Source organism: Cydia fagiglandana, chromosome 12 (genome assembly GCF_963556715.1).
Source record: "Cydia fagiglandana chromosome 12, ilCydFagi1.1, whole genome shotgun sequence".
Classification (NCBI taxonomy): Eukaryota; Metazoa; Arthropoda; class Insecta; order Lepidoptera; family Tortricidae; genus Cydia; species Cydia fagiglandana.
The window spans coordinates 6,405,851-6,429,612 of NC_085943.1; the positions used below are offsets into that span (position 1 = coordinate 6,405,851).

At 37.2% G+C, this 23,762-nt stretch overlaps 1 protein-coding gene across 1 annotated transcript in view; it reads right to left on the bottom strand.

The window, feature by feature from the left end:
* LOC134669490 (uncharacterized) overlaps window positions 1-23,308 on the bottom strand; it is a 106,842-nt gene extending 83,534 nt beyond the window's left edge. Inside the window, exons 1-4 of the mRNA XM_063527077.1 lie at window positions 23,089-23,308; window positions 21,169-21,293; window positions 16,966-17,062; window positions 8,440-8,550 (exon numbers count right to left, since the gene is read on the bottom strand). Coding sequence (XP_063383147.1) covers window positions 8,440-8,550; window positions 16,966-17,062; window positions 21,169-21,293; window positions 23,089-23,201 — 446 coding nt within the window. The 5' untranslated portion in view covers window positions 23,202-23,308. The remainder of the gene's footprint in view (window positions 1-8,439; window positions 8,551-16,965; window positions 17,063-21,168; window positions 21,294-23,088) is intronic.
* Window positions 23,309-23,762: the final 454 nt, after the last annotated feature.

Consider the following 23,762-nt stretch of genomic DNA (forward strand, 5'->3'; position numbering starts at 1 on the left):
AATAAAGGACGGATTATTTCACGAGTTGGGAGACGTGGGATAAGTGTTATTGTTTTCGATATTAAACTTTCATGAGACATATTTTTAACACACATACATATATACACATACACATATTTTTTATTTGTTATTGTTTTACCCGTAAACATGTAAATAAATGCTTTAAGTATATCAATTTGTAATAATAAATTCAGTATTTAACCGACACGTGATTGACGTGATCGAAATATGCATATTAAGCTATGTGTAGATACGCTAATAATAATGACCTATGCTATGTATATGTTTCACTTATGCTCTCAGCCCTCAGATATGAAGTAAAATTACAAGTGGTTGATACCTCATTTCACACTCAACTCAATATATTTGTCGCACCGGCGAAACACGCGACTATGTTAGGTATTCACTTATCATTATCATCATTACTTATAGTTATAGCATCACTTCAACATTTCATCCATACACACAGTCAGCAAAGATCATAACCCTTCTTTACGGCTTTGTCGTAGTCGGGTAAAAAATGATCTAAAGAGGTTTTGTGAGTAATCTTCCGTTAAAAAGCTGACTCACACACCATCAAAAATAGTAGGTAAACAGTGAAAATGTGAGTAAAATAATCCTGTAAAATTGTAAACAATATTAAGAGCGTTTACGTTGATGACGCATTGAAGATGCTTGGAAGAACATTTTACATCAAAGTGCACTGACAACGTTTCCGGGAACTTTGGAAGCTTGGCGCTTGTAAATAACGGCTTTTATTACTGTATGTACTAAGTTTCAGCATCTAAACTGATCGATAATATCAGTTACTAGAAATGACGAATATTTACGAGCTCCCTTTTCGCTCACCGCCACTTCAACATTTGGGGATAGTATCCGAATTCTACAAGTTTTTTTTAAACAGTTACCAGGATTTTCACAAGTACAATCAGTATGGCCAAGTATTACAATGGCTTATATTAGTTCTTTAGCCTATCCAGGCCTATCCCGATGGACGACGAGAAAAATGTTCAAAACAGGTTCTTTTGTAAAATTCACACAAACTAAACCACAAATAGGAAATTGAAGGCAACCTTGCTTTACGAGTACCTATTATTTAATCTTTATATATAACTGACTGAGACGCACTTTCCTAACAGCCAGCCTAGCCAAGGTTACAATCGCTATCGCTTCGACAACGAAAAGCATTATGTCTCTCTATCACTCTTCCCAATTAGCGTGACAGTGACAGTTGCGTTTCGATCGCTACGGAGCGTAAGCGATTGGCATCTTGGCTACGCGGCCAGCTTCCTAACAACTTCTTTATGAGTCAAGGCACTTATGCAAGCAACCTGTACATCTACGTTGTAAAGTACCCGAAAATACACTCCAATTTATGATGCTGCCTAGGACCTACAATATAAGGTTTCGTACTACCTCTGCCTCATGCGGCGCCTATGTAGCAAAAATAAAATATTCGCTTCGTCTTGCAAAACGTCGGTTGTGTTATGTTATGAGTAACATGAAGTCCCTTGCACGCCAGCAGAATTCCTGCTGCTTGGCGTAACTCAAACGGTGTTTCACGCTTCAGGTCCCTTGTGAAATGCGATTACCGTCATGAATGCTGACCACGACTAACCTAATAGGTATCACGCAATCCTATCTCAATGTATAACTATGTGCTATGCTAGATAATGCAGGTAATTGTATGTAGAGAGTAGAGCCCGTGTCCAGGGCCCCCATCTTCAGGGGGCCCCGAAGGACAGACAGTAATATTATATTTCATTACCTATAAAAATTGGAGATCATACTTAGTAGAGAAATGTTAGTTTAATTCGCTTTCTTTACTTTCGAAAGCAGTGGTGGCCGAGTGGATATGACGTCTGACTTTCAAGCCGGAGGTCGCGGGTTCAAATCCTGGCTCGTACCAATGAGTTTTACGGAACTTATGTACGAAATATCATTTGATATTTACTACTAGCTTTTCGGTGAAAGAAACAGCGTGAGGAAACCTGCATACATCTGCGAAGAAATTCATAGGTGTATGTGAAGTCCCCAATCCGCATTGGGCTAGCGTGGGGACTATAGCCCAAGCCCTCTCGCACATGATAGGAGGCCTGTGCTCAGCAGTGGGACGTAAATAAGCTGAAATATGATGATGAATGATGACTTTCCAAAAGGGCCCCAGCATAATTTAAGACGGTCCTGAGTAGAGCCCAGTTCAGTCGAGAAGTGGACCTTGACCTCTAGGATATATCAGAAAGTGGTAGGAGTATGATGTATGTATGTATAGTTCGTTTTTTTTAGCATTAGAAATAAGGTAAACAATCTTGATATGTCTATTAAGTGAAAAACACATTTTAAAAATAAGTTACGACAAATATATAACAATTATGAATCTAATACGATCATTTATATTCTTCTGCTTTCATAAGTAATCGTTTTTACTTTTAATAAGCGTTCTTCAATTAAAAGACATGTCAAGATCTCTTACCTTCTTGCAAGTTCTTTCTAATGCTAAAAAAACGAACTATAATGTATGTAAGTACTTAAGAAGATTCAGTTAGTATTTTAACTATAGACCTTGCTTGAATTGGCATAACTTATAACGTCTATACCTAAGTAAGTTAACTCGCTAGAAGATCGATAGAATATTGATATAAACAGGTCTTCTTTCAAGACAAACATCAGAGCGACGAAAATAAGTCACATTCATAGAGGTACAATAATATAGAGAGGACACGGGGGAGGGGCCAAATGACCGAACGAGATACACTTATAGAACTTTCAGTAGGAGTAGCAGAGAAAGCGGTACTATTGCTTGTCCTTGTCATAGTCTCACTTTTTGTTTGTTCCCCACCTTTTTGTTAGTTTGGGTTATGGTGGGCAACAAATAACCCGACCGAATTACGTAGATTGTTTTTGGTAAGTATATTGTCAGGAATGTTAAAACGTCTTTTTAATATTGTCGCATTGCGTATGTTTTGTGACAAAACATCCGTGAGGGACAAAACTTTTGTCCCTCACGGAGGCACGCGCACACCACTTCTATAGGATGCTACTTCTATGGTCACATTGTATTAAAGCTCAGTTGTCGACGGCAGGCAGCCGTACGTTTTTTATGAAGTTTTTAAAATATCTAGCTGTCGACAGTGTCCACTACTTTTTACTGCCGTATTCGAACTTCAAGATATTCACAAGAGACGACACGTACACGATCCATTCTAGATACGTTATAGTTTAGATATCAACTAGTTCTCTTTTGCAGCGCAATTCGGCCAACCAATGTCACTTTTACGTTAGATAGAGTAAGATATCTATTAGATGTGAATTGGATCTCTAAATCATATCCTGTGGAAATCGTTCAAGAGTATCTCCAGAATCGCGCAAATGTCAAATTTGACGGGTTAGATCTTGGACATATCGTTATCGTATCTTGGTGATGTCTAAAAAATATCTAATAGATGTTTATTTCAAAATCCGAATCGGGCCCCTAGTGTAGACGTATCAAGTGACGTCACCCATTACGGATCCTAAATAGCTATCGGAAAAGTCTGAACAGTTGTATCACATTTATAACGCAATGACGTAGCTTTTGGCACTCCTGGCGGAGGCGTGGCGTCGCCTGACGTCATTTCACGTCGCTTGAAGAATTCGAAAACTGGGTCGGTATACTCGCTATAGTCGCTATTTTCACCTCGTCCTCGCCTAATGAGAGACACCTTGTATTTTCATTGCTTAACGAAGTGAAGTCGAGATTAGAAAGAAAACCAGCCTAATAAGATCTCTACACCCGTAATTAGTCTGTCTCTACATCCGTAATTTGTCTGTTTCTACACCCATAATTTGTCTGTCTCTACACCCGTAATTTGTCCGTCTCTATACCCGTAATTTGTCTGTCTCTACACCCGTAATTTGTCTGTCTCTGTCTCTACACCCGTAATTAGTCCTGTTGGCAGAGTCCTAAGAGTCCGCACCGATTTAAAAGAGAACAAAGTGAGGGGGTGTCATTATAAAGGTCATATTTTAGTAGAAATTTAACATTCCACACTTTGCATTGTACATGTCATGCAAAGTTAGCTTGGTCCGTCACTCCGTTTTTCCTTTGGCCTCGTGATTGGGTATGTACATTACATTCATACAAATGTTATTGTATGCTTAACTCATCCCGTTCTCTAACTCTTCTTTCCTGTTGAGTTCTAGAGGTCACAAAGTTGAGAGAATCGAAATTTAGTTTTTACGCTGCACCTTTCCAAGGCCGGATACATTTTTTCTTCAGTTATTGAGATTTGATAAAGAATAATGAGATATACTACCTAATGTTATCCGCAGAAGAGTTCAACCCCCCTAATTAGCAAGAATATATGAAATAGCCTTCTTTGGAATTTACGAGTTGGTCTCATACTAAATTGTGACCCCATCTCAAACTTCGAACGTGTCCTTCCACACTCGCAGATCTGCGAAATCGACTCTACACTCGCGTTCGCAACTTCGCGCCGCGAGTGTGGAGCGGGCCTATGATGGTCTGCCCGAGCTTTCGACTCGCACACTCTAAGCAATAGTAACAATGTCCCTGAGAAAAGGTCACTGCCCATTAGAGGCGACAGCCGACAAGTTCACCAATCAGAACACGTGAGTGCTCATTGACCTTAAGAGGGCCGGGAGTTTAGTTATTCTATATATAGTAGTCCCTGTAGTTGTCCACGCATTTATAGTCTGTATCTCTAGGTATTTAAAAAAGAATAAACAAAATCTACCCTCAAATTGCTTCTTAAGCCAGTTGAGGGTAGATGAGAACATTACATGATCAAATAATATTACGCATGATTATGCTGAAGCGATCAACTCGAAATCAAAGTGATTTGTTAAGATTTGGTTAGTCGAAACCGTTTTCTCCCGAAATGGAAATTTCATCAAAATAATACCTTAGGATCGCAAATGCTATTCCTCCTTCTTATCAAACACATCCCTCTTTTCTTATCCTCGCAAATCTCTGGTGGAAACGCAGCCTAAGTGGCGGGTGAATGACGAAAAAGAGTGTAAACAGGGCTATAACCGCGAAAATCGAAGCTCGCAAATTGCGGGCATTTTTCTCTGTCACTCTAACTACGCCTTCATTGGAGTAGAAGAGAAAGATCCCCGCAATTTCCGAATTTCGGTTTTCAGCCCCTCAGCTCTTAGCCTCTCACGCGAGAATGTAAACGCAGTTTTAATACAAAAACATAAATTAAGATTGTTTCTTTATCATTTTTATCAAGACGGTTATGTTACGACATGATAAACTATGCATGTAGAAACAATCTTATCTATCTCAAACTCTCGTCCATTCTTCGTGAACGTCTCAAACTTGACCTCATTCGCACAAGCGAGATGAAAAGAGGAAATATGGTTCACAAAGTACGAGTATAGGTGTCTACACTTCAACGTGTACCTAAAGCCGATTCCCACCGGCTTGCCTGTTTTTGGACGTTTGAGCAGAGTTGTAAAGGAAATATGTGAGCCAAATTAGCCCCGGCTTGCCTATGGATATGCTTGACGCGCCGCCACTGGTAGGTAGGTATACACAAATCCATGTGTTCGTGATGTTCTAGGTAGGTACATAAGGTCTTCGTCATGTTCGTGTAAGTACTATGAATCCATCCATAGTAGTGTTATTACAACAAAATACTTAAATTCGTAGGTACAGTCAGCAGCTAAATAGCTACTTCCGCAAACTCCGCTGCTAGCGCGGGCGGGCGCATCTCTAACCAAGTGGTTAAAGAGATCAAAATGACTTATACAATAAAGTTGTGTTCATTTTGAATATCTACAGACTACTCGTATATTATATTGTTACTGGAATCAGTTATGTAACGCTCCCATACATGACCCAAAAATTTTTTATTAAGCTATGAGCTTCATCACATCTGATATTTGAGTAATTCTAAGCATTTCTAGCCTGAAGTGGGGGGGAGGGTGGGGTACAAAGACGGCCTCCACCCGTCATCTTTAAAAAAAATCTATTCTGATCCTGGTGGGTACTAGGGCAAGTTTGGTATCATTTTCGTATAAACCAAAGACGTAGAATTCATTGCTGATATTTGTTATTTTCAGTTTCATAGTAATTTTACAAGAAAAACGTAAAAAGGTGAAAAATTTGGTTGGAGATTTTTGCTACGCGGAGCCGAAACTACAAAAGATAGAAAGTTGAAATTTGCACACTAGATTACATTTATAAAGTGTACAAGAGATAAGAAGCGATTTTGAGAAATTCAACCCCTAAGGGGGTTAAAAAGGGGATGAAAGTTTGTATGGGGTTCAAGTTTTATTTTAAGCTAGGAATTTGAAACTTCGTAAAACGATATATTATTAAAATACAAGAAAACTAATTTCAGCGTTTTTGAAAATTCATCCCCTAAGGTGGTGAAAAAGGGGTTGAAAGTTTGTATGGATATCAAAAAAATTTTCGAACGCGGGACTTGAATCTTTGTATTTGGGGATATTATTAAAAGACAGGAAAAGTAATTTCAGCGTTTTGTAAAATTCATCCCCTAACAGGGTTAAAAAGGGGTTGAAAGTTTGAATCCATTACAAATCCGAGTAGACACACATTTCTTATTGCCTCCCAGGCTTGAAATACTTAGAATTACTCAAGGTACATATCTGATGAAGCTCATAGCTTAATAAAAAATTTTTGGGTCAACTTTATAACTGCTTCCGCTATGTTGCTTAAATAGCCTTTAGTTTAGACGAAACAAAAAAGTCGCATATTTGAAGTTACCCACGATTACATCGAAGTTAATTTTTTGTAAATGTATTTTCTATGCTATTTTTCCGAAAGCCTCGGTTTCCTAGTCAACCTGGACGATGACGTTACGATAAAGTGGTACTTTATATGCGTATGTTGTCCCACTCAATCTAAAGTAAACATATACCTAATATCATATGCATAGTAAAATATGTAAGTACCTAGTAGATTGAGTAGGTACCTACTGCAATTGGATTCGGTCGTTAATTCTAGCAGAACACGATTTCAGAACACGAATGGAAATGGGTTAAACGTTAAAACGTTTATTACTGTTATTATAATTAATAGCTTGTCTTACATAAAATAATCTGGAAAACAGTTTAAAAACTAATATTAAATAAACCCCCATATCTTAAATTACGTTTAAGTACATCTACATAATGTTATGTTTCGAGGGTGTTTGTATAGTTCTTAAGTAAATTGGGCAGTTAAGGGCTTAAGTAATCAGATGAAACTGTATAAAACAAATTAAAAAATGTTTCTGCTTACTGTCTCCTCTCGGCATGCAGCGACTCGCTTCGGTGCAACTTCAAGAATGCCTTCCGAATCGTAGCTAACGGCAGACTGTCCCTCCTCAAACTAAATCTCACACGACCATAGTGTGGGACTGACGGAGCTGGCAGTAGTTCCTCCATTATGGTTTAAATACAACAGTTACGATTATTTAAGACGAAGTTAAAAAGGCACCCTTAGAAACATTACACCAAACGCACTTAAAAGAGTTTAAAACAAAGTTTATAAGAACACAAACCGCGTTAAAAATCAGTCAGTATTTTGTCGTAATGGAAAATTTAAACTTTTTAACTGATCCCGTTTATGCAGGGTTCAGGAACCTTTTAAGAAAAATACTATAAAATATCGGTCTTTGTATTATAAGATTGTCTGTTATTACGTTATTACTCTAAATATTTGCTTTTAGAGACCCGCAAGCGACTCGCAAGCCGCACTTTGGCGACCCCCGCGTTAAAGAAAGTAACGGCAATTTTTCAGGAACGATTTAAAACACTTTAGTAACACCAATATCGTTTTGTCAACAACTCCATGATTTTATGTAATATACACCTTTTCAGTTACACGGCACAACACAATGTTACAGTCGTTTCATGTCTTATCTCATATTTGCATTGGAGATAGGCAGATGAATAAATAGAAATACGACTCCCACTTACTTAATAATTTTGCATTAGTTGGGCTTATATGCATACATTTCAGTGCAAGTAAATAGTTATGTTGTACTATACTATACATACGTACACTTTGAATAGTCCAAATAAAGTTTTTGCAGGTGAGTAAAGTGGTAAAAATCGATATGATAGTTGCTTTTCAATAAAACATTGATAAAAATGAAGGTTAAATCTATTCGGAAAATAGATACCTATAGTTTTGTAAATAAAAGATCATGTATCACACCTAACTAAATTTTCAGGTAACTGGTGGAGACATTTCACCTGTTGTATGATGCTTATGGCTATACGCTGTAAAGGCGCGTGGAGTTGCTGTCGCGTATGCCGCTTGTCTCTATTGTGCACCTCCACCACCTAATCATGGTGGAGATGCTCTACAATATTACACCGTATGGCTACTACATTAAAACATTGTGTCCCTGTCGATCGATCGCCTAAACCAACCCGCCTACGCCATGATATTGAAATTTATATATCTGAGGGACTCACTGTCCGGGTAGCGCCGGTGTAGGCACGCGGAGATGCCGCCGCGTATGTTGCTCGTCGCTGTCGCTCGCCTCTTCGACGCCGACGACCGCGCAACTCGACCCGCCCGCCGACCTGTGAAAATAAACTTTAAGACTTTGGGAATAACGGCGAAAAGGTTTAGGTACCGTAAAACCTCCAAAGTATAGTCCAATACTGCAACTTTGGTCCACAAGTTGAGAAAATTACTTATCAATGCTTTTGGAACCAAAATCTTAAATAGCTTGTTAGGAGGCAAGGGGGTCATTTTTACTCGTTTGAATTTCACGTTTTTCCAATACAGCAATCGAACGCAATTAAGGCTGAAATGGACGCGCATCTTAACAGTTAAAAATGAGCTTTATCAACTCTACCTCCCTGTCGTGTCTCTACTTGTCTTGTCTCAACTATTTCGATTCAGAGTACCAGAGTTCTTACCAAAGTATAAAAGCCCAGAGTTTCACTACTGACCTACGTCGAGTACATTTCAGTTTACTAAATCTATATTTTTCAAGATCTGCCTGATTGTTATGTTATGAACTTCTAATTCTTCTAATCTTCTAATTCGCATTATTCTAAGCCTCTGCCTTGATAACGGATAAAACAGATAAAATGAGCCGTTTTCGCGTCTAAGCGAGGATCGGCCACTAAAAGGATTAAGGATGATTCAGTAAAGACTAGGATTTCCTCGAACGTGCTCATAAAAACGTCACTGGTAGTTGGGGGTCGTTGACAATAGCCAATTGGAAGCCTTACGACTCTTACGAGGCTTGGGACAAGGCGTTCGTCCGTTTTGTGCACGTGATGTATATAGGAATGGAATTATAGTGCAGGAAAGAACAGCACGACTCTTTCGGCATATACCATTTCGGCTATTTGAGTTTACCAAAAAATAATTTTGCTTTGAATTACCAAATTAAAATTGGTACCATTTGGAACTGAATAAAACTGGCAAATTTCACTAATTCTTGCAGTGTCTGATTTTCTTAAAGGGTTTTACTCAGGGGTTTTACGACGTTGACGGTGAGTACCTATGTGAAATATTATGACGTTTAATACGTTTGTGAATTCTAGCCAAGAAACTCAGGTGATATAGCAATTATTTACAAACAAACATAACACATATCACGTATATACTCGTACCTACCATAAACATACTGCATAAATGTACAAAAGTGCACTATAGGTAATGCAATGGTAGTTAACGTCAAATGTACAATATAGTGTCAAAGATAGTGTAGCTCAAATACTTTACGAGTAAGTGCCTCTCATCTTATGTAGACAAGAAAGCAATATATTTGTCTATATGTTAGTTGACATTTTAAATTTCAAGGTCAAGTCAAGTCAAGCCCAAGCTATCAAGCCTCAGATGTGCACAAACAAATAAGCGAAAAGCACTTGTAGAGCTGGAAATTAATATATAACAATTGTAACGTTTGTCTGAAAACCAACAGAAAGTAAAGTATGCAACACTGAGGAAAGCTGCTCGCTACATTGACTATTATAATGCTCGAGATGTGACGATTACCTACATGTTACAAATGTTAGCATTGTTACAATTGTTACAAGTCAGTCTCCACCATTAAATAAAGAACCTATTAATTCATGCACATGCGCTAAGTTAGTACCTTGGCATTATAAGCTCTCAAAAAGCTGAAGCCGCTAAGCCGAGGTATTTAGGTTAAATATACTCCATACACGCCATGCCGCTACCTAGAAACATAAGGCGATAAAAATGCTAGGTCTAGAACGGGAAGTGTTGCCAACTTGGCATAAATGATGCCAGATCTGGCATATTTTCACTCGCTTTGGAACCAAAATTTTCCATTTAGCATCTGGCATAATTTTTAGCATAATTTAGTCTAAGCCAAGTTATCACCAACTTGGCAACAACAATATGCGCCGGTTATCGTCCCATAGAAAATTTGAATTTTGCGCCTTTTTTTACTGACTAAGTACGGTGTTTTTATACAGAACATTTTTAGACACCACATTATTTTAAGTATGTATTTTCAAGTGACATAATTAGCATATTTCAAAAAACTTTGGCATAATCTAGACCTAAGTCTAGCATATTTTCAAAATCCGAGTTGGCAACACTGAGAACGGGTTTAGGTTCAGTATGTCGTTAATTCTTGGGCGTTAAACATGCTACATTCTAACCCCCCTATTCATGAACGGGCCTGATTTAGTTAATTTATGTTTCATCCCTTTCTTACAAATACATCAGTGAAAATGTTAGATAAAGACAAACGATTAGCTAATTGAGGTTTGTAGCGCGTTTATGAATAGGGGGGGTAAATACTTAAAATATTTATAATCATATAGGGAGTTCACGAACATGGTGTCATGGTGTGCCATCGCTCTACATTTCAACTGCTCTCTATATAATGACTCCTCTACACGATGGGCCAACGCCGGCCACTCCAAGGGACGCATTTATGCGTTAAAGGGAGCAAGTGATATTGCTATCTCATTCTACCGCATGGCTGCGTCCCTTGCAGTGGCCGGCGTTGGCCCATCGTGTAGAGGAGCCATAAGGTAATTGGTAGTTCGGGTACCAAGTAGCTAGGCTAGGATAAAAAAAAACATGTAAACATTATAGATAAAGATATGAAATACTACACATTTGTTTACAAAAATTGGGTAAGTAAAATGCAAAAGTAACAATTGTTAAAAAATAAAAATACTTTAGGGGTCATCCATTAATTACATCACACGTTTAGGGGGAGGGAGGGGGTCAAGAAAATGTGACATATTGTGACATGGGGGAGGGGGAGACACAAACTTTCTGACGTCACTTTAACTTTATCAGTAACCGAAAATTTATTTAAATTATTTTATTCGCTGTACATTTAAATAACAAGTTTTTTAAACGATAATCGTTTTTATTCGTTTAATTTTCTTTCCTAAGCAGTTTTGGGTTATAAAATTACTAATATTTATATAGTCAAAAATATTTTGATAAAATATTAATAATACTTAGGTACTTACTTAATTCGATTTGGCGATTTCGTAGAAAAAATGTGACGTCACACTAGGGGGGAGGGGTTTGCCAAATGTGACCAAGTGTGACAAGGAGGGGGGGAGGTCAAAAAACCTAGAAATTCGTGTGACGTAATTAATGGATGACCCCTTAATAAATTCGCGTCGAAAGTTGCGTTAATTATTTAATTGACATAATGTAGCTATTTAAAATCTATTAGGCACGTAATCTACCAAATACCATGTTAGCACACAGGGTACAGTCAGCATTAAATAGATAGGGACAGTCAAAGTGGTCAAATATATCGTAACACACCTCTGATACTATATAAGGATGTTGTCAAATATGTATATAAATTATGTATCTCCTGCACCAACATTTGTCTCTGTTTGACCCAATGGTTGACTGGTAGAGAATGCCTTTAGGCATTAAGTCCGCCATTTGTACATTTTTCCTGTGCTTGTGCAATAAAGTTTAAATAAATAAATAAATAAATAAATATTTGTCCACTTTGGCTGTCGCTAAATGCTGACTGTACCTACCTGTTACTGCCCATATGTTTATGTCAAATATCTAACCATCAATAGGCACCACAGGCCGAAAATGGAGCATAAAAACAAGAATTCTGCCTGATTGACTGAAAAAAACTTCAGTTTTTCAAGTAACCAATTTTCGCACTTCGTTTTAGATTAAAAATAAATTGTTTTTCATTCATTAGATATTTAAAGCTATTTATTACCGCTACTTACAGAAAATAACGATATTCTTAAAATTAATCTAATTAATGTATCGCTAATCAAGAAAACATTAAGTTAACTATCTACTAAAACTTACCGAAATATTCTTCTAAAGCGACTAATGACTTGGTATTTGATGTGCACTTGTTTCACTTAACTCGAGTCTATACACACTTGGGAGGGTCACGACCATTATTTTTCCTTAGTTTATGTTATCGGCACATTGTATTTTGTATAGTTATGTTATTTGGATAGAAAACTACTTGGTTTCACTGGAAGAACTTATTGAGCTGATGCTAAAGAAAACAAATACAAATAATTATTTTAAATGACATTAATATCAAACACACCGTGGGGTCTATGCCGAGCTGCTGAATGGAGAGTTCTATTTAAGATTGTGTTAATATAATTTTTTATGTAAATAGTTTATTGCAATATAATCGTACGTTATTATTTTGTCTCGTGTTAAAACGTTAAATAAAAATAAAGTTTAAAGAAATAACACCCATCCCCGTGGAGTCCTTCGTTACGATGGACCTCGCAGCCAAGATTGCGAAATCAACTCGACCCCTATGATGAAGACTACTCCAGGAGTCTCCAGACCGGGATACCTACCTACCTAACCTACCTAGGCTCAAAAGGCCAAATTAACCAAAAAACTCAGAAAAGCCCCAAACCGAGGGTTTCACGTGCCTCCGTCCATCTCAAATTTTTGGGTAATTTACATGCGTGTTAAATGTGTTCAAGTATTAGTTAATTTAACAATGTAAGTCATATGTTACGTACATAGATGTTATGTTTTATCTAGTGTGATGCCGTACAATACGCATTACATAATATGTGTTTATTGTCAATTGGATTATTTGCACATAACACTCCTTCAACTGTTACTTTATTCTTTTGATTGGTGTAGACTACTCTGCAATAACGTCACAAGCTAAATATAGCTATACTATAGGTACATTATATACATAGATATTTATTTTAATATTAGGTTAAACATAGATCTATCAGCAATCTCGTAAATAAATATTTTCTAGGTACTTAAATACAGTTTTTAATCATTTTGCCTTTTTCTAGGGTAAAACACCCATTAAGTATATGCACCCAGATTTTTTTATGGTTAAATGTATACATGTATACATTTAAATACAATCAAGGAGTCCCGATAATAGGTAGTACCTTAAATAGGTAGGTTTATTAATCAGATATTGATTGTAACTCTGCTCGGCAACTAAAACTCGATAATGATAATAGTTATTTCCTCATAGCAGTTAGTGGTTTGCCTCACTATTCAATTTTTTATATCCAAGAATGTCAATTTAGACAGTTGATTTGATTAAGACTAGAGTCCTTTGAGTCTTTTGCTTAAGAGCCAACAGGAGTGGTCATTTCTCCATACAAACGTACTCGACTGTTTCCTCCGTAGGTTTTGATGCTAGAGCAATGATTTTTTCAACACAAATTAATATTGTCAATATATGTATCGGACCATTTTGCTTTTTTTGATATTTTTGTTTTTTAAGGCGCTAGAGCCCTTCAAAAATGGCCAAAATGGCCTCATTGACTATGCGGCAATGAGAGGCGTAGTATTCAAAATTGATATCAAATAGCCAAAAACGCAAAACGGTCCGACACAGATAATTTCATAATCATTTAGATTTCCGAATTTGGTTACGATTGGTTAAGTTTTGGTTTCCTCCTCCAAGTACGAAACCTCGATTTTTGAGATTTTTACGCAGGATTTTTCGCCTTGTCCTTATCGCACTAGTTTTAGGAGGCGCTTCCGTTAGCGAGACGGGTATATTTACCTAAAATATTTAAACCTCAGCTCCTGTTTCGTCTTAAGACGAAACTTGATGGTCTAAGACTCTAGCTACGGAAATAACCGAAATAAGCAACGAGTTACTCTATAAATTGCTTACCTATTTCTGTAGCCGGCTATGAGTTCTTTTTAACTTGTTAGAGACCCTAATCTATTGTAGAGAGTTCAGTTCATTTCAGAGAATACTCCATTTTTTTACAAAAAATTTCAAACCGCCATGTCTTCACAAAATTCATGAGTGCACAAGTTAAGTTTAGAATTTACAGTTATTTGAACTGAGGTGTTACCTCTACGGTTGTTTATTTAAAAAAAAAAAACATAACATAGGTAACCTAATGTGAAATTTTCATGTTAGTTCATTAAATTAAATTAATACAGTAAGTATATTATGTACCTACGGAAAAAAGTATGAAGCGATATTTTGCCTAGTCAAGTTTTCCTATAGGTACTTTACAATTTTGCAGTAGGTACCTACATATGGTGCTAATTTCCCGCCCTAGTGGGGTAACTAGCACTATACGTGCGTATGTCGAAAATTGAAAGGGCCTTATACTTTTATATACTGTAAAACGTTATACAATACAATACACGTGCGAAAAGGTGATTTGCAACTCGTGTCGATTAAAAACACTCCCTTCGGTCGTGTTTTAATTTATCGCCACTCTTTGCGAATTTCCTACTTTTCGACTACTGTAAGTCACCTGCAATAATATGTTACTCTTCGAAGGCCGCAAAAATATGTGACACGCTCTTATGGCTCAACATATAAGATCGTGTCAGATATTTTTGCGGCCTCCGTTGTGTAACATATTATTGCAGGTGACTGTACTTCTATTTTTTCTTTTTTTTACTATAATTTTTAATGTAATTTAAATATAAGGTAAAATATACTATACTGTAACACGTATGCTTACATACCTACACATATATTTAATTCAGTAATTAATTATCGAAAATTTTATCATATTTTTTACGAATGTAGGCAAAAGGCTCCTTGCGCACGCAGGTATAGTATCTACTTATATCTACCACGCCGGTTTTACCAAAACATCCTTGACACTAATCTTTCACTCTCGTCTTTAATAGGTATTGTAATACGCAATCGATATAAATTTCTCTCATAAACACTCATTTAATTAAACAAATGAAAAGCGCCACACTAAACAACTGAAAATCGGTAAGCACAGCTCGATGTAGCTAATGTAATCAGTAATCACTGAAACGATAATATTACGTATTTGGTGGAGATTAAAGACGTTTTTAGTTAAACTTGTTACTTGTAATAGGTTACACTCTACAAAATTCCGCGTTCACAACAAGATTCACATACACACTGTCCCTAACAAACCATCGCGCTGTCATCTGGGCTAGGCGCTGAAATATAAAGGAAATTGTGCTTTAGCATTAACAGTTAGAGTTACTTTTTGCATGACGGTTGAGTCGGCCTAGGGAACCATGCGCGGTGGTGCATTGCGCATAATATTGATTGCAATCATATGAATGACAGAAAAAGTGGCGGCAATTTTGTTTCGGCTTACCTTAAGCTAAAGTTATAGTACATTGAGCAACATGGGGCGTAAGTTGAATATTGCAAACGAGAGTAAGTTAAATTTTAGATCTAGAGATTTATAGACTCGAGTTTGCAATATTATTACGCCCCGAGTTACACACAATGTTTTTCATCACACTTGCGATACAAAAATTAAGTATAAAGACAAAAAACTGTTAATTATGGCACTAGAAACTCCATAACTCCCTAGGGAGAACGCTTTTTCTATAACTCCCGCTAAACCTGCGTGCAATTCCACATTTACTGAGCGAGTGTGATGAAAAATAAATAAAATGTAGTAAAGTAAAGCACATACGCCATATCGCAGTTTTTCAGTAGATTTGAAAATGACTCAGGTTAACATATAACCATTGTCTATCTAATAACTAGAAGGAAAGAGTAAGGCTTCTATTGTGACACAAGATAAATATACACTCGTTACGAGCCCTTTGTCACTTCTAACCTGTCACATAACACTTCATACTTATTCACTGTTAACTGCCCCTCAAAATGACTCAATGTGTTATATCTCACTATTGTTACGTTGCTAGTAGATACAGGAGGAAAAATAACGTTTTGTACTTATAATTAATGTGTAATATGTAATTGATTACCCTGTACGTGCGCAATGGTCCGTATCAGGCACATTTACCTAACCATAACTAAAATTTGTGAAATTGTTGAGATTAGAATGACTCACGCTAGACCGGGCCGGGGTCGGGCCGGAGCTTGCGGCGCGTAGAACCGTATACATTTTACTATAGCTATAGCCTCGTAAGTCCCACCATATGAAAAATCAGTTTTTTAATACTTTGTTATGTAAGTAAATTGCGATGAATTTCATTTGTTTAAAAAAGCAATGAAACAAAGAAATTGATTGCAACAAATACCCATGTTCATTGTAATGTAGGTATAGTCAGCCAAGAAAGTGGCTTACCACTTTTCGACTCTTTCTTCTGATTGTGATAGAGTCGAAAAGTGGTAAACCACTTTCTTGGCTGACCGTACATGATTTACTTACCCGTATCGTAGGTACCTACTGTACCTACTACTGGTACCTACAATAAGAACCGCATAGCGTCGCTATGGCCATGAATACCAGGAAATCCGGCACGCACAGGAGGCGCTTACGATTCCTAAACTGGGCTATAACCGCGAAAATCAAAGTTCGCAAAGTGCGGGGATTTTTCTCTGTCACTCTAATTACGCCTTCTTTGGAGTAAAAGAGAAAGATCCCCGCAATTTGCGAATTTCGGTTTTCGCGGTAGCCGCTCTGTTCACCGCTGACAACCGCTGCGTTTACTCGCAGAATTTAAACTATATTGATCCTTCAGGAGCTCCAGACAAAAATTAGGGGAATATTAACATCGTGGTGGACAATGTGTAAGGGCTTTTAGGCACAAAATTGACTTACGTTATGAACAGCGCGGGTCTGCTTGGTCGGGTGCCAAACGCTTGCAGCGAGCGGCGGGGCGACACGGCCGGGAACGTCAGGAAATCCAGTTCGGGATCTGCAGGAAAAGTTTATGTAAGACTCTGCAACGCGATGTAAAGTTTGGTTGGTTTACTAACAGAGAATGCCTTATGTCTCGTGGAAAAGTCCGTACAGAGAAAAATTGTATGTGCTGTATCTAACAGCTAATGCCGGCTACATACGTAACGATAAATCGTTGCGATAAAACTGTGCAGTCCGACTGTGCAGATAAATCGAACCGTGTGTATGACAAATCGTTACGATAATCGACAACGATTTGTCATACACACGGTTCGATTTATCTGCACAGTTTTATCGCAACGATTTATCGTTACGTATGTAGCCGGCATAAGGATAATACCTACTGAAGCCTAATTTCTGGCTGTGACTTACGTGCCCCCAACACAGGCCCCGTCGCGATGTTATTTTCGGGAGAAGGGAAGTCTGGGAGACTTGGTCACGTAAATCCTGTTCTGATTTTGACAGCGTAGTAGATTATAATTGCTGTTATACCTAATATATAAAGTAGGTAATTTTATAAACCAAGTCCCCCAGTCTCCGCTACCAAAATTGTAGGCATTTTGTACCACCAATGTTCTTAACTTTTGGGTACAGACACTACAAATGTAAATATTAAATCTGTGACGTAGGTAATACGCAACAATAGAAGCCTGTAAGAAACTTGAAACTCTTGAAATTAAAGTATCGCATTACAATGCTCAATTATTGTTCCTCACGTGTCGATCGTGACCGGACAAGAGTCGGCCATTTGTATAATAAGGTAAAAGTACGCTTCACCGAACGCTCAATATCCGTCCGTATCACCGAATTTCTTCTATTTTAGGCTATAAGTCGATTATTTACAGCTGATAGTTACTTGCGTATTTTTTTTCCACGAGTTAAATACCTATCCCTTCCACTATGCCTCAGAGTCGGCCAATTTGTCCCGCAGTTGGGACGTGGCAACTGATCGAAACGGATCGTTGCTGCCGATTGCCACTTTGTATGGGCAACCTTAAAGAAATCGGTAAGAAGTTGCGTATATTTCTTAAGGTCATAAAACCTTTTAAATTTATTTCTGTGTTTCAAAGTATGGTTTTTCAGTGTGACTACTTAATTAGTTTGTGTATTTTAGTAAATTTAATTAATTTAGTGCAGTCATATTATCAGAAATTAAGCTTAATGTGAGTTCGGTGATGAGTACACCGACAATTTGATTGGAAGGTATTATCGAACAGCGTCCGGAATCAGGGAAAGCGTATGTTTTTGAAATTATTTTTTTAATGGTTGATTACGAACTATTTAGATTAACTACCTAATTTCACAAATAACTTAATGTATTTGTAATTTTATGAGCAATTGCCGAACAACAATAACCTATATAGATTATTATAAAACTGCGTTTGAAATGTTCATGTTTTACGACTTTTTGGCATCAAAATAAGGTTTTTGGCAAGACTATTATCAAACAATAATTTTAGATATTTTACGTCAGTATTAGCAGGAACTTTATACATGTACGGTTTTGTAATGGATTCAAGTATCAAATTTAATGATAGATTTGTAGTTATACCACATTGATTACGATTTAAATACTATTTTCAAAATCCATTCGCGAAATAGGTTCCACATATTTTCCATGTTTCGTTCACCGAACGGCCGTTCGGTGAATGGTACCCATGGTCTCTGCTACCGAACTCATGTTTGCGTTGGCCATGTTTCTATTCGACGTTCATGAGAATATCATCCTTATTACGATAACGGCTAGGTCGATATTTATATGTTTATTTTTTGTGACCATTATTTCAATGCCAGCGCTTTTCAAACTTTAGACATACTTATTGGACGCCTGATAAGTCTTGGAATGTGGACAAAAAAACTGAATAGGATAATAAAAATAATGAAGCAATAATATTTTATACAGGTTGGTCCAAACCTAGATGTCCAAAAATTTTTTTTAGATTCCTCTCGTCGTGGGCGATTGTTATTTTTTAAACTTTTATCTTTTGTTATGAAATTCCGGGGTTCCCATACAGGGTGGCTAAAAATTAACTACATTCCCATTCTCAGGGAGGTTTTGGGATTATACTGAGCAACTTTTACTATGGGACCAACTCCGAAATCGTGAAAAAAAATTTACCCTTCCATAGAAAATGGACCAGCCAAAATTTATGAAACAGCCAAATTTTTTTATACATATGCGTACATGTTTTATAATTGTTGCGTACCTTACTTACTGACTTATTTTTCAATAAAAAAGACACGTCAAGATCGCTTACCATCTTTATAATGCTAAAAAACGAAGCATAGTAGGGATTTAATAGTGAACTACTGAAGTTTGAGCACCACTCAACACCATATTTTCATACAATTATTTCCTAGTTCGGTAATGCGGGCTCCCTATTCGGTATAATGTGCAAATCACGTTTCTTAGTTCGGTAAACGGTACAAACTTGGAAATTGGAAGAAATGACTTTAAAAATATTTTTAATACACGTCCAATCATTTCAGTAATTTATAGGTATGTTTAAATGAGGACAAATTTATCTATGTTTCTATTTTAGTATTGAACATATTCGTAAGAAAGTATCAGAACTAATAAAAAAATTAAACGTAAGTCTAGGGCTTAAGCATTCGGTGAAGCGTACATTTACCTTAGTAGCATTTATTGCCATTTGCCATCTACGTCCAGTGACTATTCACTGATAATAACTGAATATGTCGTGGAGCGTGCATCACGTCTTCGTGTAACACAGATGTAGGTACCTAATAATATAAGTAGATACACCTGTCCTATCTGTGTGAGTAATTTACTCGTAACATCGTCAGGAGCTAAGAGTAGATAAGTATGAAATCCTTAAAACTTAGTCCAACATGCTACCTGTTCAAAAGCTAAAATATATTCGACCATAGTCTAATAAAACATGGTCTTCTCTTCCCAGAGTGACACAAGCCTACGTCACAATAACATTGCCACTTTAAATAGCGCTATCGCATGATGACGTTGGCTTGTATCAGTCACGTGACCACGAAAAGACGGGAAGAGAGTACCAGGCGGAGTATAATAATATTATTATACCATGTATTCGACAATACCCATCTATTTCGCTCTTACCATAATTGATTGAAAGAGCAAAAATGCAATGCAGAGGAGAATTACATTAGTCCCTGTAATAATAGGGTATTTTCCTACTAGTCAAATCAGTTACTTTTTTAGAACTGTCAAAACGATTTGCTAATATGGAATTTATATGAAACATTACATCGTGACGTCACGGTCAACTCACCTACTTTTTGTATTTCTATCCGATTTATTAAATACAACTTGTGACGAAAAATAACTCCTATCTGTGTTTCTGTAATAATTATCTGGTGCTTTATTTCATACATGGTGTAAAATAATTTATTTTAAATACAGTGTAATACCCTATTTTATCGTACTAGAATGGGTTTTCCCGGAAACGCTGAATATGCGTGACGTCACTGGGTGTGGATTTTCAGAAATTCCCTTGCGTAGTTTTTTTTACTTTTTAATGTATTAGCCAGGGGATATACAAATTCATATATTAGCTTCTTAAACAGAACGGAACAAGTATATCCATTACAAGTATAAAGTAGGTACAGTCAGCAGCAATAGTTGCTAAGCGGGTGAGGTATTCAAAATGCTCTTGACGCGACTTTATTGTTAAGAGCGCGTCAAGGTAATTTTGAACACCTCACCCGCTTAGCAAATTCTGCTGCTGACTGTAGGTATTAAGTAAGTACTTAAATAGGTTACTGTTTTGACCTAAACAAAAATATTCTTAAGAATGGCTACTGAGGATTTATGTAAATCAATCAGAGGAAAACTAAGACACGATAATCTTAGTTTTCCTTTTAAGTAATCACCTTGCGTTGTGCCAATAACGACCGTGTGCATGTTCATTTGTGCACTTTAAAGATGACTCACGCTAGACCAGGCCGGAACCGGGCCGAAGCTTCGTTTTCTATGAAAAACACCTGCACGCGATCACCGATCAATCCCGTCATAAAAAATGACATGTCGGACGCCTGGGTCCAGTCCGGTCTAGAGTGAGTCATCCTTTAAATTAAATAACTGGCCCCCTTTGTTTATTTTTATTTACCTGTACCTAAGGTACCTACCATCATCTACAATGGAGCAGAGCCCGGCGTCCGACACGGAGCGCCCGCGGGTCCGCAGCGCAGGCCTGTCCCTTCGGAAGTAGGCCCAGTGGCGAGACACCGACGCGCGGAGCAGACGGTTAAATCTAAATAAAAGTAACTTTATTATATGATGCTTATAATTAACTAAGAAATGGTTCCAAAATTAATGATAACTACCGTAGAAGTTTTATAGGTATATGTAGTTAAAAATTTGTCTACAGAAATTATAAAAAATTACGGTATTTGACCAAATATAGTTTGTCAAAGAACTGTCTCATTTAATTAATTGACAGAGAGAATCATAATACTATCTTTGTCTTACACTAGTACTAGCACCCAAAAGAAAAATTTGAGTAGTTTCATGGTTCTTACTGACTGACAAATTGGTTTGACCCATGTTTAACCAACTCGGTATCTCTGCAGCTGACTCTACGATCACTGATTGTTTTGTATGTTGCGCTATAGACCCAGCGATATTTACTTAAGTATATAGTTTGACCAATTAGGGATTATAACTAACTAGTGCCTACGTCAAATCATGGGATTAGTTGTCAAGCGGACCCCAGGCTCCCATGAGCCGTGGCAGAATGCCGGGATAACGCGAAGAAGAAGGAGAGGGATTATATGCACTTTTTCCGTATATTATGTCACGTATGAATTGTAAATTAAAAATGTACTGATTCCGTTTCAGGTCGCTCAACCACACCCATAATTAACCACACATGACGAAAAGAAACTAATTAGTGCTATTAGTGATTAGGTACGTGTACATATTGGCTACGTGCACGATGTAGCACGGGTGGCGCCCACGTAAGGTAAATTCGACATGGGCACTTTATGTCAAAGTAATATAGGTTAAATTTGAACGGCGAAGATTTTTCTGTATTCAAATTTAATCCTTGTCACTTTGACATAAAAAAGTGCCCATGTCGAATACTACTGCAGCGTCGAGCACTAGTACTTCTTACTTTCTTACTTTACCACATTGGTTATTTGCCTAAATTTAAGGCCTGGCTAAAATATAGGCCCTCGATTTTTTTTTCACTACGTGCCCTGTCGTTGAATAATGCTATGCCTTAAAACATGTTGTAAAGTTGCTTTGAAGCTAGTAAAAAGAATGCCATTAAAATGTGCAGGTAGGTATGTACAGTCACCACACGGGATTGTTATGCCATGTATGGTTCTTGCTAAATTGGAAATTTTATAGCCCAAGTATTGAACAACCAATTTAGCTAGGACCCTAAATGGCGTAACAATCGCGGACCGTGATGGTAATACATAAAATTGTATTATTTTGACAAAACCACTGGTGTTGCCACTAGATTTCGCCTTTAATTCTATTTTATTTCTACAATAGTTAATTGTATGTTCGTGTAGTTAGTTATACAATGCTATACCTATATATTTTAAGTACCTAAATGAAAAAAATACAATGCTATTTTTTATTCTTCTTTAATTCATTTAGGTAGACTTAATTAAAAAATGTTATTAGTATTCCGTACAAAACTTTGTTCACGGAACACTTATGAGATCACTTCGGTCTTGTTTTTTTTTAAATAATTATTAGGAGCTACGTTTTTTCCTAAGTTCTAGAAGTGATAACCTGATAACATTCGAAGTTTACCAGCCACCGCGGTCTAAAGTAACCAAACAAATCTAAAATAAACCATAACTGTATGCTTGTTTATTTGTTTTGCTCCACTATAAATAACAACGACCTTTAAAACGACAGATGCAAATGTCTAACGAAACCAAGCATACACTACGTAGGATACGTACAGTCGTACATCTTGTACTTATGCACATTATTACATATACATAGGTGTAACTACACATCTAGAGCTTTAATTGTATTTAAATCACGTGTCGCAATTATACACAACTAAAACGGATACTTACTTTCGCAAAGGAGTATCCGAGTTCTTTGAAGAACTAGATGACCCGGACGAATCACTGGTATTGGAGTCCACGTGTCTGTACACTTGAAAACTAGCACGTCTTTGTAAAGTCATATTTTCTGTTTCCCACTGAACTTCACGTACGTAAAATGTTCATAGACTGAATGAACGCGAAAGTAGTGTCATAGAGTTCTAAATTTACCGCGAGCGGCGCGGTTTTGGCTGCTTGAGTCATCTGATTGAGCTTGTACGTTCACTGTTTTGATTGTAGAGTCTGAAAACGGTAACTTAGCACAAACTGGGCAGTTAGAATGCAGTACATAATTACATATCCCTATGAGCTCTGTACTTGACTTAGCACTTGGTAGTATGTACTATTTGCATCACAATACACAGCATAATATGTACTTCGAGGTATTATTACAATTAAATATCCTTAGGGAAAACTTGATCACACGATGTACAGTCAGCAGCAGAAGTTGCTAAGCGGGCGAAGTGTACTTAATTACTTAGAAACGCTCTTATTCTCTTAATAATACAGCCGCGTCAAGATCGTTTTGAACACCTCGTCCACTTAGCAACTTCTGCTGCTGACTGTATCATACCTAATAACCAGGCCGCGTAGCCAAGATGCCAATCGCTTACGCTCCGTAGCGATCGAAACGCAACTGTCAT